This window comes from Alternaria atra, assembly GCF_907166805.1.
Source record: "Alternaria atra isolate CS162 genome assembly, contig: 20, whole genome shotgun sequence".
Lineage (NCBI taxonomy): Eukaryota > Fungi > Ascomycota > Dothideomycetes > Pleosporales > Pleosporaceae > Alternaria > Alternaria atra.
The window spans coordinates 415753-438670 of record NW_025091318.1 but is presented as its reverse complement, the minus strand read 5'-3'; the positions used below and the strand labels follow the sequence as shown (position 1 = coordinate 438670).

The 22918-nt window shown below is 52.7% G+C and overlaps 5 protein-coding genes across 5 annotated transcripts; 2 read left to right on the top strand and 3 right to left on the bottom strand.

The window, feature by feature from the left end:
• Positions 1-1094: 1094 nt before the first annotated feature.
• On the bottom strand, positions 1095-2609 carry ALTATR162_LOCUS415 (uncharacterized protein; the record flags this gene model as incomplete). Its single annotated transcript, XM_043308009.1, has 1 exon — positions 1095-2609. One exon carries the CDS (start codon positions 2607-2609, stop codon positions 1095-1097), a length of 1515 nt encoding a protein of 504 aa, XP_043163944.1.
• Positions 2610-3054: 445 nt separating this feature from the next.
• On the bottom strand, positions 3055-6597 carry ALTATR162_LOCUS414 (uncharacterized protein; the record flags this gene model as incomplete). Its single annotated transcript, XM_043308008.1, has 4 exons — positions 3055-3687; positions 3726-3929; positions 4464-5098; positions 6528-6597. 4 exons carry the CDS (start codon positions 6595-6597, stop codon positions 3055-3057), a joined length of 1542 nt encoding a protein of 513 aa, XP_043163943.1.
• Positions 6598-8748: 2151 nt separating this feature from the next.
• ALTATR162_LOCUS413 (uncharacterized protein) lies at positions 8749-17995 on the bottom strand (the record flags this gene model as incomplete). The annotated part of the gene is made up of 5 exons (XM_043308007.1): positions 8749-10156; positions 10213-10890; positions 16638-16779; positions 16832-17421; positions 17478-17995. 5 exons carry the CDS (start codon positions 17993-17995, stop codon positions 8749-8751), a joined length of 3336 nt encoding a protein of 1111 aa, XP_043163942.1.
• A 1194-nt stretch (positions 17996-19189) lies between these two features.
• On the top strand, positions 19190-21435 carry ALTATR162_LOCUS412 (uncharacterized protein; the record flags this gene model as incomplete). The annotated part of the gene is made up of 2 exons (XM_043308006.1): positions 19190-20548; positions 20614-21435. The coding sequence occupies 2 exons, from the start codon at positions 19190-19192 to the stop codon at positions 21433-21435; spliced, it is 2181 nt and encodes a 726-aa protein (XP_043163941.1).
• A 672-nt stretch (positions 21436-22107) lies between these two features.
• Positions 22108-22896, top strand: ALTATR162_LOCUS411 (uncharacterized protein; the record flags this gene model as incomplete). Its single annotated transcript, XM_043308005.1, has 1 exon — positions 22108-22896. One exon carries the CDS (start codon positions 22108-22110, stop codon positions 22894-22896), a length of 789 nt encoding a protein of 262 aa, XP_043163940.1.
• Positions 22897-22918: the final 22 nt, after the last annotated feature.

Here is a 22918-nt window from a genome sequence, read left to right as displayed (position 1 = left end):
CATTCCTTGCAGCGCTTCCTGTCAATCATTTCAGGAGGAACCCCGGAAGGCGCTGTACAGTTCTCTTTTCGCATGGCTTGCTCGCGACGATCCGCCAATTGCGAAGGCGCTACTAAGTATAGAGAGGCAATGGCGCAATGCAGATACAGTTCTGGAAAGCTGCAAGCCAATGCAGCAGGATAGCGATCATCGTGGCCCGAGGCGTGACCCGAGGCGTGACAACAAGCAAAGTCAATGAAGCGACGGAGGACGCGACCCTGTCGCGCTCAAAGTTCGGGAAGAGTTGAGTCCGGTCCTGCGTACGGCGTTTCGCTAGCCGACCCACGTGTTTGTGGCTTGGTTGGCTCAGGGGTAAAATGCCCTCCGCCGCCTCGCTATTGCGCACCGTCGTCTTTGGCCAAATGGACGGCGGCAATGCTACAGGAACATTGTTTCCGCAAAGAAGTTTTCGAGCGCGAAGGCGTATATTGAGTGGAGATTGGACGAAAAGTTGAATTGCGATTGCGCTTATGCACGTGAAGTGGCTAGGAGACCATCGTCGCTTCGACGAGCGGGAGATCGTCCACCAACTCCGTATCATGAGAATGCGAAGGCGCGTTTTTCTGAGTTATTACACCTAGCAATGATACGTAACCTCAAGGTATTCACTAATTCGACGTCATAGTTAATGCCTTCGAAGCAGGAAGCATAGCTCGAGTGCAACTTGGAAAAACGAACCTGCTCGTGATAGAAGCTGAATTCGCCCGGTCATGTGCGAGAATGAATGTTTTATTCTTCGTTTGCTACAGCTACGAAGATCATCTGAAAATCAACCAAAAGAGTGTAAGAGAACGCGAATCGTGGCGTCCAAAACCAAGTGAACAAAAACAATCTACCCCGCCTTCCCGCAATGTGTATCTCCTCCTTCCATGGCCCTACTTCCGGGTCAAGCCATAATTCCAGAAACTGCAAGTGGGCATGCATGTTTATGGTACTGCAGGCAGGCACTGCACTAGCTTTTTTCCCTTTGATATGCGTCATCTTCTTGTCACGGCGATCGGATCGCATCTTCAGCGGCAGCGTCCCGGCACGTTCACACACCCAACCACTACTTCTCAAAACTTCACGCCCAACTTCCAACCCACTTGAAGCGCACGACTCCACACGAAGCAGAGTGAAGACACTATATAGCAAGCTGCAGTCCAAATAACCACACCCCAGTAGTGTCCACCTGTAGCCTGAATGATAGCACCCGCGATGGGGATACCGGTAAGCGTACTGAAGCTGACAACAGTATAGCACGTAGCGTAGTATCTACCATAGACGTTGGTATCGCAAAGCTGGCCTACACAAACCGGCGTCAAAGAGATATTAGAGCCGGAAGCAAAACCGAAAATGACCGCGTAGACAATGGAGAGCGCTTTGATGGCAGTAGCTTCGGCTTCGGTGGTCGGAGTGAGGAGCGACGCGGGAAGCCAGAAAACTAGAGATGTAGCTGAGCAGACTGCTAGCGCGGCTATCATGCTGTTGAAACGCCCGAGCTTGTCGGCTAGGAAGCCTGGGACCCAGCGACCGAGACAACTTCCCGCGTTGAAGATGGCGATGAGTTGGTACGAGAAGGATGCGTTGAAGGCGCCTGTGCTGATCGCGAAGGTGGTAAGGTACGTGATCGGAATGAAGAGTGCCCATTCCATCATGAAGATGCCAACCGTGAGAAGGAAATAGCTCTTATGGCGGAAGATCCGGAAATCGGGCCATACTGACTGTCCAGCTTTGGGTGGTAGGCGAGAGCGAATGAGGAAGCAGGCACCAATGCAACAAAACAGCGTGATGAAGCCGATGATGCGAGTCGCCCATGGAAAGCCCACGCTAGGTATCAGTTTCTCCAAAGCCAGCGGGAATATTACTCCGCCTAGCGATCCTCCAGCGGCGGCAATACCTGTTGCATTGCCGCGCTTTTGCAGAAAGAAGTGACTGACTGCTGCGAAGGCGGGCGTGAAGATCAAGGACGTACCGAGACCCCCAAGCACGCCGAAAACGAGGAAGAAGTGCCAGTACAGCGTGCACAAGCCGAGCAGAAAGTTCGACAGGCAGAGCAAGATGCTACCTGCCAATACTAACAACCGCGGACCATGGGCATCAAAGATGGGGCCGATCTGTAGTCCGCAGAAGAACGACAAAAAGACGTACATGCTGAAGATCCATGAGACGGTCGACTCGGAATAGTCCGCGAGGTAGTGCTCGGCGATGTAGGCGTGGTAAATACCGACTGTGTTCATCATACCCAGCGAGGCGATGAGCCCGAGGAATGATCCCAGAACAACAGACCAGGCACCTAGGCCGCCTTCCGGGTACGTCACTTCGTCATTGGCGACAGATGTGGTTGATCGAGATTCCTCATCAAGAGGTCGGTGAGCTTTTTCATCTCCAGTTGCAGTGTTGCTTGGGCGATTCGCCCTGAAGCTGGCCGATGCCGGGGCATCGGCGTTGTGAGTTTGGGCACTTGGGCATGGTGAGAGTGTGTCCGATGGCGGGATCGTAAATTCGGCGTGAGGAAAGGTGTTGACTCTGGTTAGATTATTGTGTGGGCTAAATGATCCTGGCGTGCTGCCTTTTGATTCGCTGCTCATACGAAGTATTGAGGTTGTATCGGTGAGGAGGATGAATATGTGTAACAATGCGCGTGCTGCCCGAACGAAAGTCGTTCAGAATTGAGAGCGGTGTCGCAAAGCTCCTGCACAGTCCCCGAAAGCGTTCTCACAGCCCTTAGATGCCTCCCGATCGATGACGCGCGCCGAAAATGAGTCGCAGATTGTGGTTCCCCGAGCGGTTTGGTGTTGCATATTCGAGCTCCCCGAGCGGTATAAGTACGTTGAAGTTCGTAGAGGGGTAAAGAGCCATGACCAATAGACCCACTGTGCCGCTTCGGCTACCACTCGCAATGCGGTATCGCCCGCTGCCGACGAAGGGTTTTCAACACACACCTTTCCCGAACCGGTGTATGATTCGTCCTAGATGCCGAAAACCAAGACTTTGTTGGACATTGGCGGTGAAGTCAGCGTTCGGGTGTGGATGTTATGAACTCCGACATAGTGATTCTCGGAGTTTGAGACGGAGTTCAGCGTCATCGGAATTGGAAAACTTCTCGTGGGGATCTCCGATCTGCTCAATAATGTCGAGAGCCTTTTTCTCTGACCAGATATACTGTAGAAGCTCTTCAGCCATGGGTACGATCTTTGTCGCATCGTCGGTGGCCTCAAGGATAGACAACCAGATCTGCGCTGTAGAGGGCGTAGGTGTGAGTGTCGTAGCGCCGCTAAGCATGGAGTCATAACGACGATGATCGCTGTCGTCTCGAGTGTACGGTACAGCAGACATCTTGCTGACCTTGTGTAGAAAATACTGAGCCCGTTCAGTGCTCAGTTGGAGCATCTCCAGCAGCATCCTTTTCTCATATGCATCCTGCGCGCCGTATCGGTGGGCATCGCAGTTGTCATTCGAAGGGCAGACCTGGATGGCCTTGTATAGCAGTAACCAACTACCGCGAAATCTCCAGCGATCCTCATGTGATGCATTTCGATCGCGGGATGCATACGCGGCTCTAAGCCTTCCTTCCAAGAGTCCGTAAAGTGTAGTGAGGCACTTCTCGCTGCCGGATTCAAGAACGTCTTGTGGCGCTTTGGAGTATACACTGCCTTCGCTGGCATGCTCCGTTGGTTGTCAATATGCTGAACACCTTCCGGCACCTCCGTCATTTTCTCAGCTTCGTGTGATTGATGCAGTGAAGCGCTCTCCGCGACCTTGCCACGCTTGGACTTGTGCTTCAATCTCGTCTTATACCGCGTCCGGAGGTTTCGTACATCGCGACGGATGAGTTTAACTGTCCAGCCAAAGTCGTACGGGAGCGGCAAGGTCATAATATCGAGGAGTATAGCTATTGACAGACTAACCTGCATGTGGATCAGTAAGGCCATGGAAGGCAAGCTTCATATGGAGCACACTCACTAATATCAACATGCGTCAGAATCGTTTGTCGCTTGATGTTTGCGTGTGGGGATGGAAATTCTTGTGTGAGATCCAAGAATAGTGAAATGCCCAACGGAAAACAGTTTAGGTAAAGCTTCGTGTTGAGTTGATTACTGGATGGGATGTTGGCGAAACCAAGGGAAGGTAGCAATAAGGGTCTCTCCCACGTGTTTTGAGCTCGTGTGTTTGTCGCGGTGCGATGATTTCAAGGCAGCTAGATTGTTGTGCAAACAGATCCGAGGCAGGTACGCCCTTCACTTTGACACGTTTCGACACGCTTCGATGAGGAACTAGTAGTACAAATCGTCAACTACAGCATAATGATTTAGTATCGAACTCCTTCGCCCGCCTAGACTGGATCGCCACAAATACCTTCAGATATCACAGCAACGCGTCTATACCGTCCACTCCACCACCTCCCCCAGCCTCCAATCCACATCCTCCATCCAAGCCCCTACACTCCACGTCCCCAAACCCCTCGGCCACCAAATCTTCTCCCCATCCACCTCGACCTCCGCCTGCCCTTTCTCATGCACTTCGACCCAGCAGCCCCTCGCCCTCGGCGTAATCGCTGCAATATCAAACGCACGCCACTTCTCTGTACCCACAAGCACTGCATCTGCCTTCTTAGGATCAACATCATAGTCATTCACCTCCGATCCTTCAATCACCTCCTTAACTGCCTTCTCATACCCTGGCGCACTCGGAAGAGGAGGTTGCGCAGCCGCCATACTGAGCGGTAGATATTTCGTGTTCAACGGGATGGGTGGAACCCATTTCCACGGCTTCAAGGTACAAGCGAAGAATGGTGCTCCGCCATCACCATCTTTGGTGCCGGGAGGGAAGACTTGCACGGTGAGGGAGGATGGGGGAGTTTGACCTGGAGCTGTGGGCGGGGAGGAGAAGGAGAAGCGGGCGAGGTGTTTGGGGATGTTCCAGTTTAAACGACCGTTGTAGGTAGTTGTACGTTGGGAGACGTAGATGCGGGATATCCGTTGGGCCTTCTTGGGGATTTTGATACGTGAGGTGTTGTTGGATGTAGGCTGGGGGACGCTGAAATTTCCGGGGACGAGGAGGAGTTCGTCGTAGGGGCCTGAGAACAAGTTAGAAATATATTCATTGATCTATAATTTCCAGGACGAGCAGGATGAGAGCTCATCAGACTGCCAAGCACCTATTCCAATGATTCTCCTCTTCCTACACTTTCTCTTCCAGACATGAAAGATTTCACTTACCAACAGGTGTATCATTATACCTAAACACCAAACTGTTAGCTGATACTCAGATCATCTATAATTCCCATCCCCACCATCTGCCTTTCTCAACACCCCTCAAGCAACAACTCACCTAACAATAACAACAGTCCCCAGCCCTCCCTTAAACGTTCCCAATCCTTCGTCGTTCCACCCTCCAAGCTCCCCTTCAAGCTCATCATGAGTTCCCGTCTCGGGCAGCCCCTTCAAAGTAAGGAAAAGCATATAAACTTCTGCTGTGAGTTTCCATGGTGCCGGGGCGCGGCGCACCGGGTGGTGAGCTGGTTCTTCGGATAAAGATGTGGACATTTCACGAGGAGGCAATTCAATAGATAAGTCGATGAAAATACTAAGAAGAGAGTCGCCGTAATAGGGATGGAAATGGTTCGTTGTGGTGAAGTAGTGGTGAGGTCGATTGCATTCCAAGCGTTTACATGTGAGAACACATCACCCCTCCAGCCGCGGCTTCCCGTTGTGTAACTGCACCGCGCCTCCCTCCTCTTCCTCGCCAAACCATAATTCTCCCACAGCTTACATCACATCATCTAAGCAGCAATATGCAATGATCCTGCCGATTGCTCCAGCATTATCCTGAGCTCGATGATGATGACAAGGCAGAAGAGTAGTGTCGCGAAGAAGTGTTGCAGCGGCTGCGAAGGCACGTGTAGTCGCGATTAGTGACTGCTACATGCTCACGTTCACACTTGCTAGCATAGCGCATCTGTACGAAGAAGCTGGTCTAAAGGGTTGAAGCAACTCCGTGCGCAACTGACGATAACGCTATACCGAAGTGAAAGTCTTAGTCTACGAAGAGAGGCATTGGTGTTCTGCTGTTTGCACATTGGGGGCGGGTGCGGATGGAAGGCGCCACACGTCGAAGGGATGCGCTAAGCACGCTTTCTTCACGTCCTTGAGAAAAAGAAAAGAAAAACAAAGATATAGAATGTCCCATGCTTATCATCAGTATTGCATCAACGCGCGTTTCCCATCTCAACTTGTAAAATGTAGTAGCAAACAAGTACAAATGTGCAACGCTCGCGCGCAGTTACCGCGCCGCTACTACCCAACTAGCCCCCGACGCTCCACTCACCAAAGTCACATGCATGTATCACCAGCGTTACTCCCAGCAAGACTTGTACACCTAGCATGCGAACCAACATGTCTTGCATGTCTCGCGCCAACTAATCTCCACTTGGCACCCTCCCTCGTTGATTCCTTGCACTTGCTTGCACACCGCTACTGATGTGCCGTTTGCTAACAGTAACTAACCTCCTAGGGTCTCCTCTCGGCGGCATGTGTACATAGGCAGTAGAAGGACACTAGAACACGGTGTTCCCATCGTTTAGTTATTGAGTTTAACTACAAGTGGAGTTATCTGGGGGTAATAGAAACTACCTGGACCCGCTTTGACGCGGGTGTGACTGGGGCTATCGTGGGATAATTTTTTTTATTTATGATGGGAAGGTGCAGGAGGGAGGGTAGGTGCGGCTGTGGCAGCGGAGATTAAAGGCGGCATGTACTGCATACATGTATGGATGTGGGATAGGGTCGTGTGCGCTTATGTCGTTCACTATATTGATAGATGCAGGTAGCATGGCAGATGTAATGTGCTCCAGAGAGACGACTCCAAAATCTAATTTACCCTAGGAAGGGTTTGGTAGTGCGTCCCCACATCTCAATGATCGAGTCAACATTCCCACATCGCTGGTAATGCGGCTCTGCGACGATCGCTACATGGTAATCCGTCTGTCCTGACCCTTTTCTTCCATTCCCTTTCTCATCTCCCCACCTGCCTTTCCCTGTTGCCGACACCTGAATATTTTCTTGTTTCTCAGCCGGTCGTTGACCTCGCGAGCGGCAAACCATCTATTGGCTGCTAGCTTCCAGTCAACATCGTCCAGTCAGCGTGCGCCGTCTACTCAACACGGCTAACTACGGCACCGTTGGTCATGCGGTTCTGGACCTCTTCTTTGTCTAACTCGAGCCAAGCCCATCGTGACATTGTCAATGCTCGACGCATTACTGTAGACTTGCCCACAAACAGCAGTCCGCTTGCATGACGCACAGTGAAGACGACGGGCGCAGCGTGCGGCCTGTGGCGGGACAAAGCGTTTCTTGGCAGCGGCGCTCCGGTGACGCTCGAGTCATCTACCACGTGCCATGGGACCCTGAGAACCTGGCATCGCATCGGCCGGTGGCAATACTCCCGGTATCGTAGGCTCGTGATATTCGGTTAATCGCCGTCGTGACCTCGTGGTATCTTGCCATGCAAGGGAACCCATCACATGAATCCGGTGTCGAAACCCTGTCTAAAGCTCGGTTGTGTCCAGTAGTGAGAACCGAAGTTACCAAGCGGCGTACTACACTAAACAGGCGACGGTTCCGGCTGGTTCGTGATGTTAGTACAAATGTTTGGGCGTCGCTGCATCCTGTGCCTAAGAGGGCGAATGTCCGAACAAATGCGCATCATCATAGTATAGTCGGAGATGAAACGATGCCGTTGGGATCGAAGGAGCTTTTCTTGTTTTCGCATCCGAGTATTGCATGTGGCGCAACATGTTTAAACGTCCGTTCATGTTTCTGAAGATATTGTTCGAACAACCAGGTAGTGAAGCCTATAGTGTAGTATCAACCTTCAGGCAAGCCGACATGGCTATCGAGTGTATCCGTGAAAGTAGAGAATGCTAGTGTTGTACAACTAGCAGACATTGTGTAGGCATTACTACGTTGACGTTTGAACGGTACCTGAAACGTTTGTCCGAAAATTGAGGCGTCATAGTCGCAGAAGATGAAAAACGTTTGGAACTGGAACCACGTAATGAAGTATGCAGAGTGTGGTATTACGGAACAAGCCCTCAATCTCCCAACCGTAGTAAGTGAGACTTGTCAGGAAAGCCGTCGTGTCTATCAACTATTTCCGCGCAAAAGCAAAGGACGCCGGTGATATACCTATTTTCGAAAACTTTTTGTTTGCTCTGCTCTGTGATAGAGGAAGCGAGAACGCCGTGAAAGAAACAGACCCAAGTCTAGTCGACGATTCAGGGGGGATATTCCGCGTTAGAAAACAGTAAAGAAGATAGCCAACTGAAAACACCTCTTTAATGCACATCGATTTCGTCATACCAAGCGTTGCTATACCGCCGCGCTGTCAAAAGGAACATGTACGTCTTCAAGAGAGGTGTACAAAAAGGAAGCGAAACATGTGTAGCTCTTTATCCAAGAAGTCAGGCCTAGCTGGTTCGGGGGTTAGAAGATATCGTGACGATTCCTCAAATCAGAAATTACGCCAGGTAGATGCAGGAACAAGAGATGAGCCGGACCAATCGTGACATTTCATGTTGTTGCTGAACAACATCAGCCGATGAAGAAACAAACATTTTCGGGCGAAAGCTGCAATCGTCGTCGTCGCGATTACGGAAGATTTGGGTATTGGGAGAAGGGTAGAAGGTGGCGAGACGCGTCAAGAGCGATCCCGAAGAAGATAAAGTTTTTAGAACATGGAGGGGTCGATGCCGCCCATTCCAGCACCTGCGACGTTTGCATTCTGGAGGTTTTGCAGGTTGGAGGTGAGGCCAAGCTTCTGCATCGCCAACTCAGGATTGCAGTGGGGGGCGTGGGAGCGGTGGTATTTGAGACCGTTGAGGTTCTTATATCGCTTGCCACATACTTCGCAGCGGTATGGCTTCTCCTTCTCCATGCCGACAGTACCGGGATAGGGAATGGACGTTAGAGGGTCCACGATCGAGAAGGTGCCATCGTCGTTCTCCTTGAGTTGCTGATTTTGGTGGCCATGCTGCTTGTGGTACTTGAGACCGTTCTGGTTCTTGTATGCCTTTTCGCAGCCAATGACTGGGCATCGGAATGGCTTGACCTCTTCTGGGAAGGGGAATTGGGGGATGCTCGCGCCGTTGATGAGCTGCTGCTCTCGTAATCTCCTGGCCATCTCGCTCTGATCGTTTCCGCTGAGCTGGTAGCTCTTGAGCGCTGCTTGTAACTGAGCCTGGTTAAGACCGCCACCTTGCTTGCTGAAGAGACGCTTGCCGGGCTGGTCGATGGTGCCGTTGTTGTCGAATGCGCCCATACCGAAGTTGCCGTTGCCGTTGCCAAAGTTCATGCCCATGTTCATGTTCATGTCCATGCCCATCATTGGGTTGAACCCGCCAAAGTCCATATCGAGCTCGGCCGGAGTACCCGGGTGTGAGGATTCAGGCGATGTCAAGTTGTGATTTTGCATAGGCATGGTGCCCATTGTGGGTGTGTTGACCGACGAGACGGTAGGGTTGTTTTGGAGGTTGAATTGCTGCGAGGCGGACGGTGTGGTAGGTGTGGATGTGCGCATGCCCTGGTGGTTTTGCATGTTGTTTGCGAGGTTGACATTGACGTTGAGCTGTGGCTGCTGCGTTTGGTTCTGGTTGAACTGGTTCTGAACTGGGAATTGCTGCATGTTCTGCTGCTCGTCGATAGGACCGAGGTTGTCAAAGTTGATGTCGTCCATCTCCATATCGTCCAGAGTGTCCATGTCCTGCACGGTCGACAAGTTGGAGCGGCTGACAGAGCCGATGCGCTGGCGGGGCGCACCGATGGAGCCTGACCGTGACTGGAAGCCGGTCTGCGTGTTATAGGTATCGCCTTGGGTCTGGCTTGGCGCGATGGAGCTGGTTGGGGCGCCTGATGTGGCTGTAAAACCATTCTGGGGTTGTTGCTGTTGCGGGCGGGCAGCCGGTGCGTTTGCATGCGTCTCCTCAAAGTGCTGGAGGAGGTCGTGCAGCGAGGCGAGGGTGAGTCCGCAGCATGTGAAATCCTTCATGAAGGCGGCTTCCATCTTGGGAAGATACGACGACGAGTGGAAAGAGGGCGAGCCTTGAACAAAAGGTGCGGGCGAGGTGCCCATCATGATGCTGTTGTGACGGTTAGATTTGACTTGTTACATGCTGGGCATAAAGTGGGTACTTACTCGTCGCGGATCCAGGACCCGACAGAGTGGCCGCCCCAGCTCATGCCACCTGCAAAGCTGCCCATGTTGGTGCTTTCGCGCCGCCCACGGTCCTTCATGGTGATGGGGCGGGCGCCGCTGTTGCCATAGAAAGAAGAGCCGAGCATGCTGATGGAGGGGTGGCGCTCGCCCATGCTTGGGCGGCCATTGTTGAACTCAAAGTTATTTGGGTTCAGCAGGCCTGGGGTAGTAGACATGTCAGGCTGTGCCTCTGCCTGCCTCAGGGCCGAGGTCAGATTGGACGTCTGGTTTTGCGGAGAGTTGGAGCCATAGCGCGGGGGCGTCTGGATGTCGATGGGCGAGGCGGTAGCCATGTCGCCGAAGCCGTTGTGAATTTGGGGCTCCTCGGGGAAAAGAGGGAAGCTGCAGTCGCCCGCGTCTTCGAAAAGGACGTCCTCGCTGGGCTGGTGGCTGGCCACAAGCTCTTGGGGCTTGCGGTGCCAGAGGTTGTAGAGACCGGCACTCGGGTCCTTCTTACCACGGCCAAAATGCGGCGACGATGGCTGTTCGACAGGAGTGCTGATGGGGGTACTCGCTGCGGTGGATTCACGCGGCGAGTGGGAGAGGGGTGGCGGTTGCTCGTAGGAATCCAGCTTCACGGTGGGCGAAATATGTAGAGATGGCAGTGGGGAAATAATGCTAGTGGAACGGCGACTCGTTAGGCGCAGTTTCAGATGACTGTGCGGTTGGCGTGTGTGTGTGGCGGCTTGGTACTCGAGGTACAATGGCTGGAAGTGGTTGCGGTGGCTGTTTTTTCTGGAGCAATGTCTACTCAGCAATAATATGACTGAAATAGGCCTGGGATAGTTGTTTAGAAATTATGCAATCAGTCGTGCCGGGGCGTGGGAAACTATATGCGTCTCGGTGGGAGCCAGAGCGGTGACGAGGGACGAGCGGCCGACTCTGGGATCCCTGCCGATGGGTGGGTGGATGCGGCCAATTGCGGGCAGGCGCTACTGTGCCTGTATGCGTCGCTGCTGGGAAGGTGCAAGTCTGACGAAGGGCGATCAGTGATTGTGCGATGCGAGTGACGAGAGCGGGCAGTGGGATGATATAACCGTGGAAATTGTCGCCAGCACCCTTGGAAATTATATACAGACAATATAGAGGCAGGTACACTGTCTCTAGCAGCCACTCGCCATCGCCCATCGCCGGCTTCGTAACTGAGCATACGGCCCTCCGGCCGAGGCAACTTTGGTGAGCAAGGCGCACGGCCACATGGTTTCTGGTACGCGCCCCTACTAGAGCCGGAGCATGGAGACACCTCCCAAGCGTCTACTGTCACGCCGTCGCCTCTGCAAGCCTCCCTGGCCCGTAGTATCACCAACATACCTCACCTTCTAGAAGCCCGCCATATGGAAAGTACCGTTGCCATGTCCTTGCACGTGGCGCAGACAACGCCGCCGCCGTAAACTCTGCGACGAACCATGTTATATCCGAGTATTCACCGTGCATGCCTTGGCAGGCTGGCTCTACAACTCTACAACTCTACAACTCTTGCAATCCTACAAACTCTACGTCTGCCAAACCTAACTATAGATGCGAACCGCCGCTGACGCCCATGCGCACTGAACTGCCGCCTGCAACGTGCAATTCTCTCTGCTCCGCACACTAACATGGCCCTGCTCCGCTGTGAACTGGAAGGGTCTTGGTCTGCACTACGCCCAACATGCTTCATCCTTACCCGCAGTGCTAGCCACCGCCAGCCCGTCTGCGAGCATCCCCAGCGCTTCACGTAGTCGTTTCGAACCGTAAGCCAGTCTCTCGGCCATATCGGCAGAATGCATCTGCCTTGGCCCGGACTGCTCTCGGCTGTTTGACTGCCTTGGGCTCTCTTACACAAGCACTCAACTAACCAGCCGCCGCTGCTATTAGCCTGCGCTATATGCGGTACGTACTCTTCGCAGTGTTGGGACGACGAAAAGCAATCGATCGTGTATCGATGCTCGATAATGGTAATCCAACTACGCACTCTAGTGCCAAGTTCAACAGCCATCGCTGAGATACTCGGCAGGTCTCAAAGTTACTTTTTACCCCATGGTCTTCCATTCTGGGGTAACAACCTGTCGCTTGCTGACGTGCATCAGTTGTGGCATACCATGTACAACACTGCCACTGCTATAATTGAGGTACCGACGACCCGAAATGTCGTGCTCATCCACCAACCAGGACAGTCACAAAGTGCCAAACCCCCCACGGCCGCCTCACAGGCCTCATTCACCTCCTGGTGATCTCAGTTGCGCATATTCGAAACATGCAATCTGTCCCCGTGACGACCATCCGAGCACCGGAGTCTTCGCATACCGTATGTAAGTCTGCCCTACACAAGTCCAGCCATCCTTGCAAACATCACGCCCAGTTCGCTTCACGTCTTGAGCGCTCGTCTCATTGGACCCTGCAGCAGCTCATTCTCCCACGTCGTGCTGAATGAGGGATCCCGCCCTGCACACAGTCCCATTGCATCCCACTTGCGTGTGTCACTTTAGACACCTCATCACCGCCCCGTCGAAACACTTACGAAAGACGTCTTTTGATGCATTACGACGACTCCAACATTGCTGCAAAGTACGCGCTATCACCCGTCATGTTGACTGCGGTCCTCGGCGAGGGCGGAATTCGTTGGGGCGCGGCTCTCCCGCTGTCGCTTGTTCCTCAACGCCGCCAAGTGACACACGCGGAAGGCCCAACCGGTGCATCTTCCGACTTGCAAGCCAGAGAGACCTGGCTGGGTGGCGACGTCACTCGCTTTGCCTATTCATCGCCACATTACCCCAAGGCTGAGGTCCAGCTCGTCTCAGCTCTCCTGCCAGCCAGCAGTCCAAACCTGATATTCTCTCGCCACGCACGGTACCTTCAGCTGAATCGTCGCTCCCGACACGGTACGCAGCCGCTTCTTGGTGCAACTCTTGCAGCAAGTGTGGCGAGCGAGGCATCGTCAGATTTACAAACCCCCAACATTACATTAGGATTCCAGCACCAATCCCGGCTAGCATGCTTCACCGCCAACTGCCGCCGTGACGTACCCAGTATAACGACGTTTACTATTCGGTAGCGCAGGACGTGCATCAACACCTAGACTGCTTCAAGATGCATTGCGTCTTCCCATCTTATCGACATTGAACCCGGAATATAGCCAGCTCTCTTCCGCCGGTTTACCGTACCATGGGAAGAGACTCTGGGGTTATAAAGTTTTGCACCTCCAGACGAGAAACGCTCTCATGCCAATTGCGGGGTAGAAAACTATCCTGGTACTGAGAGACAACAAGTGAGCTTTCTGTACCGATTTCCGAGTCGGCTCCAAGAAAGTCGAGCATGGAGCCAGCGCACCGCATGCCGGGACGCTCCAAACGCCCCTACTACCAGGTCCATCGTTCTTCCAATGCTGCAACGATTGCACTACGTGGTCAAAACGGCCCTTTATGATGTTCACATCTGCGCGTCATTCCTTTTGGCGTCAGGCACGCCTACCCAGAGGGACGAATCGCAAACTCGCACGACTACATCTAACGTCAGTAGTCTGATTGATCTCGCTTAACGGCTCAGGTCTCGCTATCACCTTCTCGACAATGCGACTCCAGCCGGGATAAATCATTTGCCGTGGGTCTTGAGTTTCATTTTTCTTGAAATTGTCCGAAACACGATCGCTTGTGGCGCCTCACGATGGACTCGCGAACCCACTCTCCACCGTCTAATACGCTCTATTCGTGAGTATCCCCACTCTCCACTTCGAGCGACATGCATGATTTCAAGCTTCAACGCTAGAATCACTAGTGCGGGCTCGGTCCTTTCTTGGGTCACGTTATCGGGCCGCTAAGCATACACGCAAAGACCGCACCGGCAACTGCCAGAGAGATCAAGGTTGACTTGACCGATGTGCAACATGGATTGGTAAAACGGAATACCGATTCCAGCCTTTCCGACTACACATGCCATCGAAGGATTTCAAACCTGGACAGGCTGAGACGAGTTGGTGATGTTATAACCTCGGTCGAATAGAAGGTGTCTTCGGCCCTACATCCATGGATAACACGAGCGCACGATCAGCCCTGTGACGTCAACCACGACATGATGAATCGTTCTTCTCTTGAACCAGAAAGTAGACTTGTGCGAACTGCTCAGCGATGGTTGTTAGAGATGCGATGAGATCGAGACGATAGCCGACCTTATCTAGCAGATCTGCAATATGCTAACTCTAACCTCAAAACGCTTTCGGGATAACTACATCCAGAGAGTGATGTGCGAAACCGCGCGTCACCAGTATGCATACTCGCGGCATGGCATCCGTCATCCCGCCAGACCCTAGACGTGTGTGACGAAAGATGTGGTATCTCATTACCCGATGCTCTTGTCGGAACCGCAATTACATTGAACATCATAGTCAAGATGGACCGACCTTCCCTAACGGTTACGCTTGTAATCGGACTTGACGATCGTCCAGGCCTAACATAGCAGGTCGGGCAAGGCTTACCCGGTGGGGTGCGCTTTGTGAATAGCATACTATATGGATCCAGTGACCTGACATCAACCGATCGTCGGTATCGTTTGGACTGAGTAGTGCCATTTTGCTACTCTTCTTTCCTTCACTCGATAGATACGGAGTATGACCGACATGATGAGGCACGCATGGATGGATGCCCGTACTGCTTGACCGCCTCTCGCCTGCTTCCATCGAAGGATATCGTACAAGCCATTTGAGCTATACTCACAACTTCGGGGAAACCATCTCACGACTAGAGCGCCCACTGGATACGTAGGTATAGAAGCGACGGAAGAATACTACGAAGATACGCTCACACCAACGATATCTGGAAGGATGCTTTCGATATTGTGACATGTGTTTCGCTTCTCAAAACATGCATACCCTGGCGCACGTCTTTCAACTTCGTCTTCTTATAATGTCAGCTTCCATATTCGCTTCAGCGATTCTTCCTTCTCCATCTTAAGATACTAGTGATGGCGAGCTGATACCTCGACTCAAAGATCCGGATCGCCGAGCGACTCCAGAGAAGTAGGCTCGATAACAGGTACCATCTCTGTCTCCTTTCCTTCACATCAAGCATTTCCAGCACCTTTAAAGCCCGCTCGTTCGCTTCTTTCCCCCTCTCCTCTCGTTCTATCTTCAACCAGTCCACGACCCCATCAACATCCGCAAAATTCACAAATCCACCCTCCCTCCAAGCATCCCCATGTACCCTCCTCCCAGCATCTTCGTCACGATTTCCTCCCAGCCCACCAGAAGCCACACAAGCAATGCCCCTAGCCGTCTCCGGCGCCAAGCTCCCGTAAAACTGCTTGTGCACCACAATATCGCTGTTGGAATCCTTGGTGCCCTAGCTAGCATGAGCAGCACCGTGAGGAAAGGTCTTCTTGGCGAAAGATTCGATACTAGATATGAAAGACGCGAGTCCGTCGCGGAAGGCGTATTCTGGTTCGTGTGGTAGTAGTGAGGTGCGGAAGGGGTATGGGTTGGAATTTAGCTCGCGGGCGCGCAGATTGGGATCAGTTGACCATTTTTTTGCGAAGATGTCATTGTGCGCCAGTTGCGTGGCAGGGTTATAGGTTATATCCTTGGGTAGGGCAGCGATGAAGGTAGACGCAGTGGCTGTGGTGCTTGTTTCTGTGTTGTATGCGGCGGCGGGTTGAGCTGGTGTTGGTGCTGGCTTGATGGTGATGGTCCGCGGTCTGGTTTGTTTGGGAACGGGAGTGTGTTTGACTTGGGAAGCTTTTATTATGGTGCTGGTAGGTTCTTCATAACTCCTACAAGGACGATATCGAGGAGTTGCAGGTGAAGCGAGATGCTCTTCAGTCGACCAGTCGATTTCCACTTCTCCATCCACTTGCTCCTTCCCCCTCGTCCTCGTCCTGCTCGTCGTCAGTGTAAATCACAGTCTCAGCTCCACCATAAACGGCATTCTGATATTCCTTCGGGTCATATGTTCCTCTCTTCCTCTTCTCAGCCGAACGAGTAGCAGACATATCTGTATGATTGCATTTCTTGACTGGGGTGGGTTTGGCGGGTAAGCTGAAAACGCTTGTTCTGCGTGAGAGAAACAAAGACACCAAGGACTGTATGGCAGAATGATTGCTGCACTATGCGACAACGGATGTATCGTTGACCTGATGGAGGGTCATTATGTTCTTCGGGTGCGGCTGGCAAGGGTAGATGCATTAATCTCAGTGGTCTAGTTGATGAGTAAGAATAAATGAAATGCAGCAAGACATCCCAAACCTCATTCGAGGAGAAAACACCATCATTACCTCTGTGTAGAGTGAAACCCCGCTACGCTATGTGACGCCTAGCCCAATAAGTAAATGTAGAGTGATGATATGATGCAAGGAAACGCTAGTTGACAAGACACAAAGAAACTTTGAATTGGTTTTATGACTTTGGTTGAGGTGTCCAGTTCTTGTAGAGACAGGAACATAATGTGCTCGCATCTTGAGCCTTGAGCTGGACGTCGTCGCCAGATGAACTCGTGCAAGCTGGTATTCCTTGCCCGCCTGCTACGGCTTGTTCAATGCGTACAGCTATTCTGAGTTAGTTGTTGTACGCGAAATGAGAGGTGCTAGTGATGCTTACCATATGGCCACGCGTTGTTGGCGACCTTTCCCACAGCGATCGTGTCATCTGGGTACGTCTGCTGCATCTTGGTATACAGATATCCCTGCATGTTCGTCGCGCCGTAGTCGCACTCAAAGTCACCCCTCTTATTCCCAAGGGTTCCAGTCACGTTAACAGTCTTCGACCGGGAGATTTGGAAGCGGTATCGCTCCGTGTCCTTCCCTGAATCTAGCAACTCAAGGTCCTCATTCTGGAAGGTTGTGTCGAACGTGTCGTCCTGTGCACCGGATGATATCTTGTAGGACCCTGATGATCCGCTAATGTCCCAGTTGAGTATTGTGAGAGCCTTTTGTGGGTCATCGTAGTAGTTTGTGTTTGGCGGGCATGTCCAGGTATCGGGGTCTGAGGTACAACCGGTTGTGACAGTATCGAGGAACAGAACGAGCGACCAAGTGCCGACGGGGAAGTTCGAAGGGACAGCGGAGGGGGTGGACGTGGAGGACGGAGTTGAAGGAGCGTCAGTTGCGGTGGGAGAGTCGGAGTCGGAGTCGGGTTTGCTATTGCTGCCTGCGGGCGTCGAGCCACCTGTCGAAGCTGCGGGCGAGCTGCTATATACGTTGTTAGCCCAATGTGTCTTGGTAGATGATGAAACATATTGACATACCTCTTCGAGTCCTTCTTCAGCCCCATCGCCAGCCCAACGCCCAGCGCCACGATCAACGCAATGATGATAGCGGCGACGACAGCAATCCTCTTCCATCCCCAGGCACCAAACCCTCTTCGTTGTCTTTGTTGTCGGACATGCCCAAACTTCTCTTCATCTCTATCGCTCCACACGCTAACACTAAGATTGCTTCCGTTGTGTGGGCCGTCCTCGCTGCTCTCCCTTGGCGTGTTCAGTCTGCCGCCCGTCAAGACTGATATGAGGCCGCCCTTCTTCTCGCTCCTGTGCGCATGTCCATGTTGTACTGGTCCAACATGCTGATGCGAAGGGTCGTTGCAGAATGTACTTTCGGTGGTAACGCTGATCTTGGCTGCTCCTGCGGCCGAAGGTGACTTGCCCCGTTTGGCCTCGAGGACTATGGAGAGACGCTGACCAGCAGGTGTCGAGATGCGTTTCGCCGGCCGGTCATCTTCGATAGGGTAGTGTGATTTCGCGCGCTTGGAGCGAATGAAGTTCATTGGGTCGGTGAGGCTAGACGCCTATATTGCTTGTGAATCAAGAGCTGTACTGGCTATCGTCGTTGTTTGAAAAGAAACCGTCGATGTCCTGCTGGTTAGTGTCGCTCGTGCGGGTGGCTTGCCGCTATATTGCGCACTATAGCCTGGGAGCGTGCGATGGAGATGACGAGCAGGAGTCGGGACGACTGAAGAGTGGAAGATGACAGGAGCTACTCTCTCCCCAGCTATGAAGCGTGAAGCACCCGCTTGAACCATGATAGCTAGCGAAAGCTTGTACGGGGCAATTCTTGTTGACATGTTCCTACTGAGGCCTCGAGCACCTGGCGCCTGCGCTCTATCACGCGCTAGTGACCGTTATAGTATCGAAGTAAACTGCAAGTGGTTAGAGAATCATTCCACTTTCCTGACCATCACTCATGTCGCTGGTCATCGGTGGAGCCGCACGGTGCTGTGTCGGGAACGGGTACGCCATGGATACAGTAGTCGGTGATCATGGAAGCTCGACGCGGCGGGAGCTTTTCTGCAGAGAGACAGGGTGGTGGCGTGCTTGATGCCTGAGGTTGTTGAGTGGGACGTAATCCTTGGGTCTGATCCGTCTGCTCTCACTCTTAGAGACCATGTTGTCTTCTCAACATTGTATGTCACGAGGGAACTTTGTTCGTGGCGTTGTTTCGCGAGCTGATGGAGAATCAGGGGCGTGACGCTAAATTCCGCGTTCCTGCATTCCGGCTGCAAGGATGCGCTCCGCGGGATTTTGCTGCCAAGCCGACCTCTCAACTTCACCTTCATTCTCGAATCTCTTTCACGTGCGGATCTGTCCAGGTAACTTTGGAATGCTCACTCACCACGTGAGAAAGACAGTACTTGGTGTTGCGAGAGTGTGATATCTGATTGCTATGGAGTCACGCTAACTGTCAAACGCGCTTTCATCGCGCGCTCACTCACTCATTACGCGCTTTCCTCGCACGTCACAAGCACAAGCACAAGCACAAGCTGCAAACGCGACTGCCTTAACTATGCTCAAGTGCTCTCGCCTACCCTTTCTTCGTGACGTCTGCAGATGCAATTCACTCTATATAAAAAAAATCCCCCACCAGGACTTAAATATTCAGGCCTTCCTACGTCTAACACGGCTCCACCTGCATTGCGAACAATCCCACCACCCAATCCACCAAGTACACTCCACGCTCCAGCATGTCTTCCAATCGAGTCAAAGTGCGTCTTGTTCCAGGTTGCTCCGACGGTGATCCCCTCCACGTCCCCGCGCCTGGAGTGCACACCCAGGTCAATCCTCCGACACTCTATCTGGAAAAGATCGGACAACAGTGGATGCAGAGTCGAGGTGAGGCTAGGCCACGCGTACATTACATACTCGAAGCTCTCCCATTCGGGTACACTTTGTGGCAGCGTCCTCGACCGTCAAATCCAAGTCATGTTGACAGGTACTTGTACGGCCACCCTGGAAAGAAGCCATTCGACTCACCGAATCGCTTCTATCCTCACTTCGAGCACCTCATGAACAATGATGGCAACAGTATGGGTTGTCCATGCACTCTCTGCAGTGGCAGTTCAGGCGCGCTCTCAAGGGCCACGACTACGCCAAACAGCTCTCGCACGCAAACCTCGAGCGTAGCGTCTTCTCGAAAGCCCAACTCTTCCGCTCCAACCCAGAGCCGCCATTCCAGCGCCCATAGTGCTCAAGGATTGCCGCTCGCATCAATACCCAGCTCAACGCAATACAAAGGCCGTCCGAAGAAGATTACTGCGGGTCTTGACAGGACTAACGTCGATAGTGAGGGCACGCCAGATGTATACAGGAATCTTATCGACAAGCTCCGCCGCCATCAGCAAGTAGATCAAGCTATCGAAGAGCCATTGAGTCCAGACTGGCGAGCTGAGCAAGAGCTTCTTCCCAGATTGCTGCATGACATCAAGACCCAAGAGCAATGGGTTCCCCGGACTGGCGACATTATCTTATATACACGAAGCCTGACGGAGAATCTTGACTTAGTTCGACCACGAGGCAGCGGCGAGATTCAAGTATATGATGCGCAGCGCGATCAATATCTCGGTACCCCACTATGGGAAGCTGGTATAGTGACAGAGACGGCTACTGGCATCACGGTCGTCGACCTCGTCGATCCTGTCAAGGACAAGGGTGTGTCTACCTCCGGCTTGCGTGTTGAACCAATCCCAAACCCAAACGGTTCAGACAAGTCTCTATCCAAGAAACACAAGTACGTCTTCTTGCGACAGACACGTCCGTTCGTTCTTTGGAGAGACCTGTTACGCCACATCCCTCACGACGACTGGCACGCTACCATCCTAAACGCTCTAACCCTCATGTCCACCCTCTCCCTTTTAGGTAAGCATCGCTTCCGTGGAACCTGGCCTAATGCGAGCGTCTATTGTCATGGCATTTATGTCGGGTCTGAACTACTAGCAGTGGGTGATACCGTTCGCCTACTCCCCAACACACAGTCTAGCCAGTCTAGATGCACTGATGTCATGAGCATCAAGTCTATCCGACTGAAGTGGACCAACTTGGACAAGGTAAGTCTTAATGTATGACATGTATGTGAGACATGTACTGACTTCGTATCTTCGCCTTTGTATAGGCCTCGAACAACGATTACGATGAGGGCCGACCTTACAACTCGGAGATCTGGATATACGGCTCAGCATATACCAGCGATAGTTCACGCTGCAACAAGCTCTGGGTTACAGAGCAGAACGTCGAAGCTCCCCGTGTAGCAAACGGTTATGCGCAATGGTTTCCGTTACACCCTGCTGACAAGGAGCTTGCTATACCCTATTCTCGCGTCCTTGGCCGCCTGTATGAGCGTGACGCGATGACTTACTTCCTCCGAGCCCAACTTGGCCATCTTCCGAACCTCGACGCTGGCCGAGAAGCTGTAGTATATGCGCGCTCCGCTTCACGGAAACACGATTCGCGGATAGCCCAAGAGCCCGACGCCACATGGTACTGGGGCGATGATCGAGCTGATGCTCTGAATTTGCGCACGATCAATGGCTGTGAGGTCTCGAGATTCGATTCAGACCGCGACGTCAAAGACCTCCGCCGGAATCTCCACGTCCTCGATGGAATAGCGAACGAAGGCGCGAAGTACGCGGAGCAGTATGCACTACTCAGTAGCAGGGGATTACGTGGCTTCTTGGCGCCAGCATTGCCGTCAGGAACGAGCTCGCTTACATTATCGAGTGAAGAGGGAAGCACCTCTTCTACAGCAAGCCAGGGCGAACCTCCTCGAAAGCGCACGCACATGGTCGACATGGGGGACGAAGACGAAGGCGATGGCTTCGATGGTGAGGAAGAAGAAGGCGACATCGATGACGAGATCCGACAGCACACAACGGTTGTGGACGAAGATCGCGGACGTCCAAATAAGAAGGCCAAGGTGATGGTTGTAATCGATTAGTGTCCGAGTGCGCGCACATGGACCTGAACCTTGCTAGACCTGCGGCAATATGCCTTGAAGAGAACATATGGGTTTATGGGGGAGAGAGAGCATGACATGACGAAATTAGAAGTCATGACAAGGCTATTTTCCAAGATGGCTGTACGCTGGCGGATCAGTGTTGATACCCTATTGCTGCGATATGACCGGATCACTACATGATTCTATACTGTACTAGATCTGTACGCTGTTAGCGTAATCTACGACACTGATGCTTGTTAGCTATCACAATAGAAACACCACAATAATCATCTCTACGTGCGCGTGTGCGACAAACAGTCTGCTTCACGAATTGTGCGAAGCAAACTGTGGAAGTTTCACTGTATAAGTGGACAAGCACATGGTGCGGGAGGCATTGCGCTAACGGAGACAGTGAGGCCGATACGTACGGTAGACCGATTACTAAACCCCTTCCGAGGTTCCGAGGAACATCGCCCCCGCCTCGATGCTAATCATGGAACGCTAGCTTTACAACCCATGCACAGCAACCTTTCGGTCGCGAATATACTGCTACTCATTTCCACGTCAAGATGTAAAAACAAGCAACTCAACATTGCACTCAAAACGAGGCACGGCCACAACTCTACCTTGATTCCTTAATCTTCCTCATTCGCCCAGACGACTCCAACCACCATGTCCAAAAACACTGCCAACAAACCCGTCATCGCCGTCGTAGGCGCAGGACCAGGAATCGGTGAAGCAGTAGCCCACCGCTTCGCAGCAGAAGGCTTCGTCGTCGCTCTTCTCGCGCGAACAGAAGAAGCACTACAAACGATGGCCCAGAACATCAACAGCGACGTCGGCACCGGCACAGCCCACTACTACATCACAGATCTACGTATCGAAGATACCGTAACCTCATCTTTCAAGCGCATCCGCGAAGAGCTCGGTCCCGTCAACGTGCTCGTGTACAATGCTGGCGCGCGCCGCGTAAACGGGCGCTCGCTCATCGACACGACGACGGAGGAATTCGAAAACTTCACCAAGATCAATCTCTTCGGCGCCTTCTGGGCCAGCAAGCTCGTCATCCCGGATATGCTTGCCGCAGGCAAAGGCACTATTCTCTTTACCAGCGCGACGGGCGCATTGCGCGGAATGCCGGGTTTGGCGTCCTTCTCCCCTGGCAAGTTCGGACTGCGCTCCTTGTGCCAGATCATAACGCGCGAGTACCAAGCTAAGGGGATTCATGCCGTGAATATCATCGTGGATGGACCGGTCGATGGAAAGCTGATTGGGGGCGTGATGAAGAGGCAGTGGGAGCGCACGGGGCAGACTGACAAAGCGGCGGATGTGGAAGCCCATCTTGTTCAACCGAGGGATCTGGCGCATACGTATTGGTTTTTGCATACGCAGCCGAGAAGTACGTGGACGCAGGAATTGGATGTTAGGGCGATGAAGGAGACGCTGTTCACGAAGCTGTAGATTGATAAGTAGTAGGTGGTGT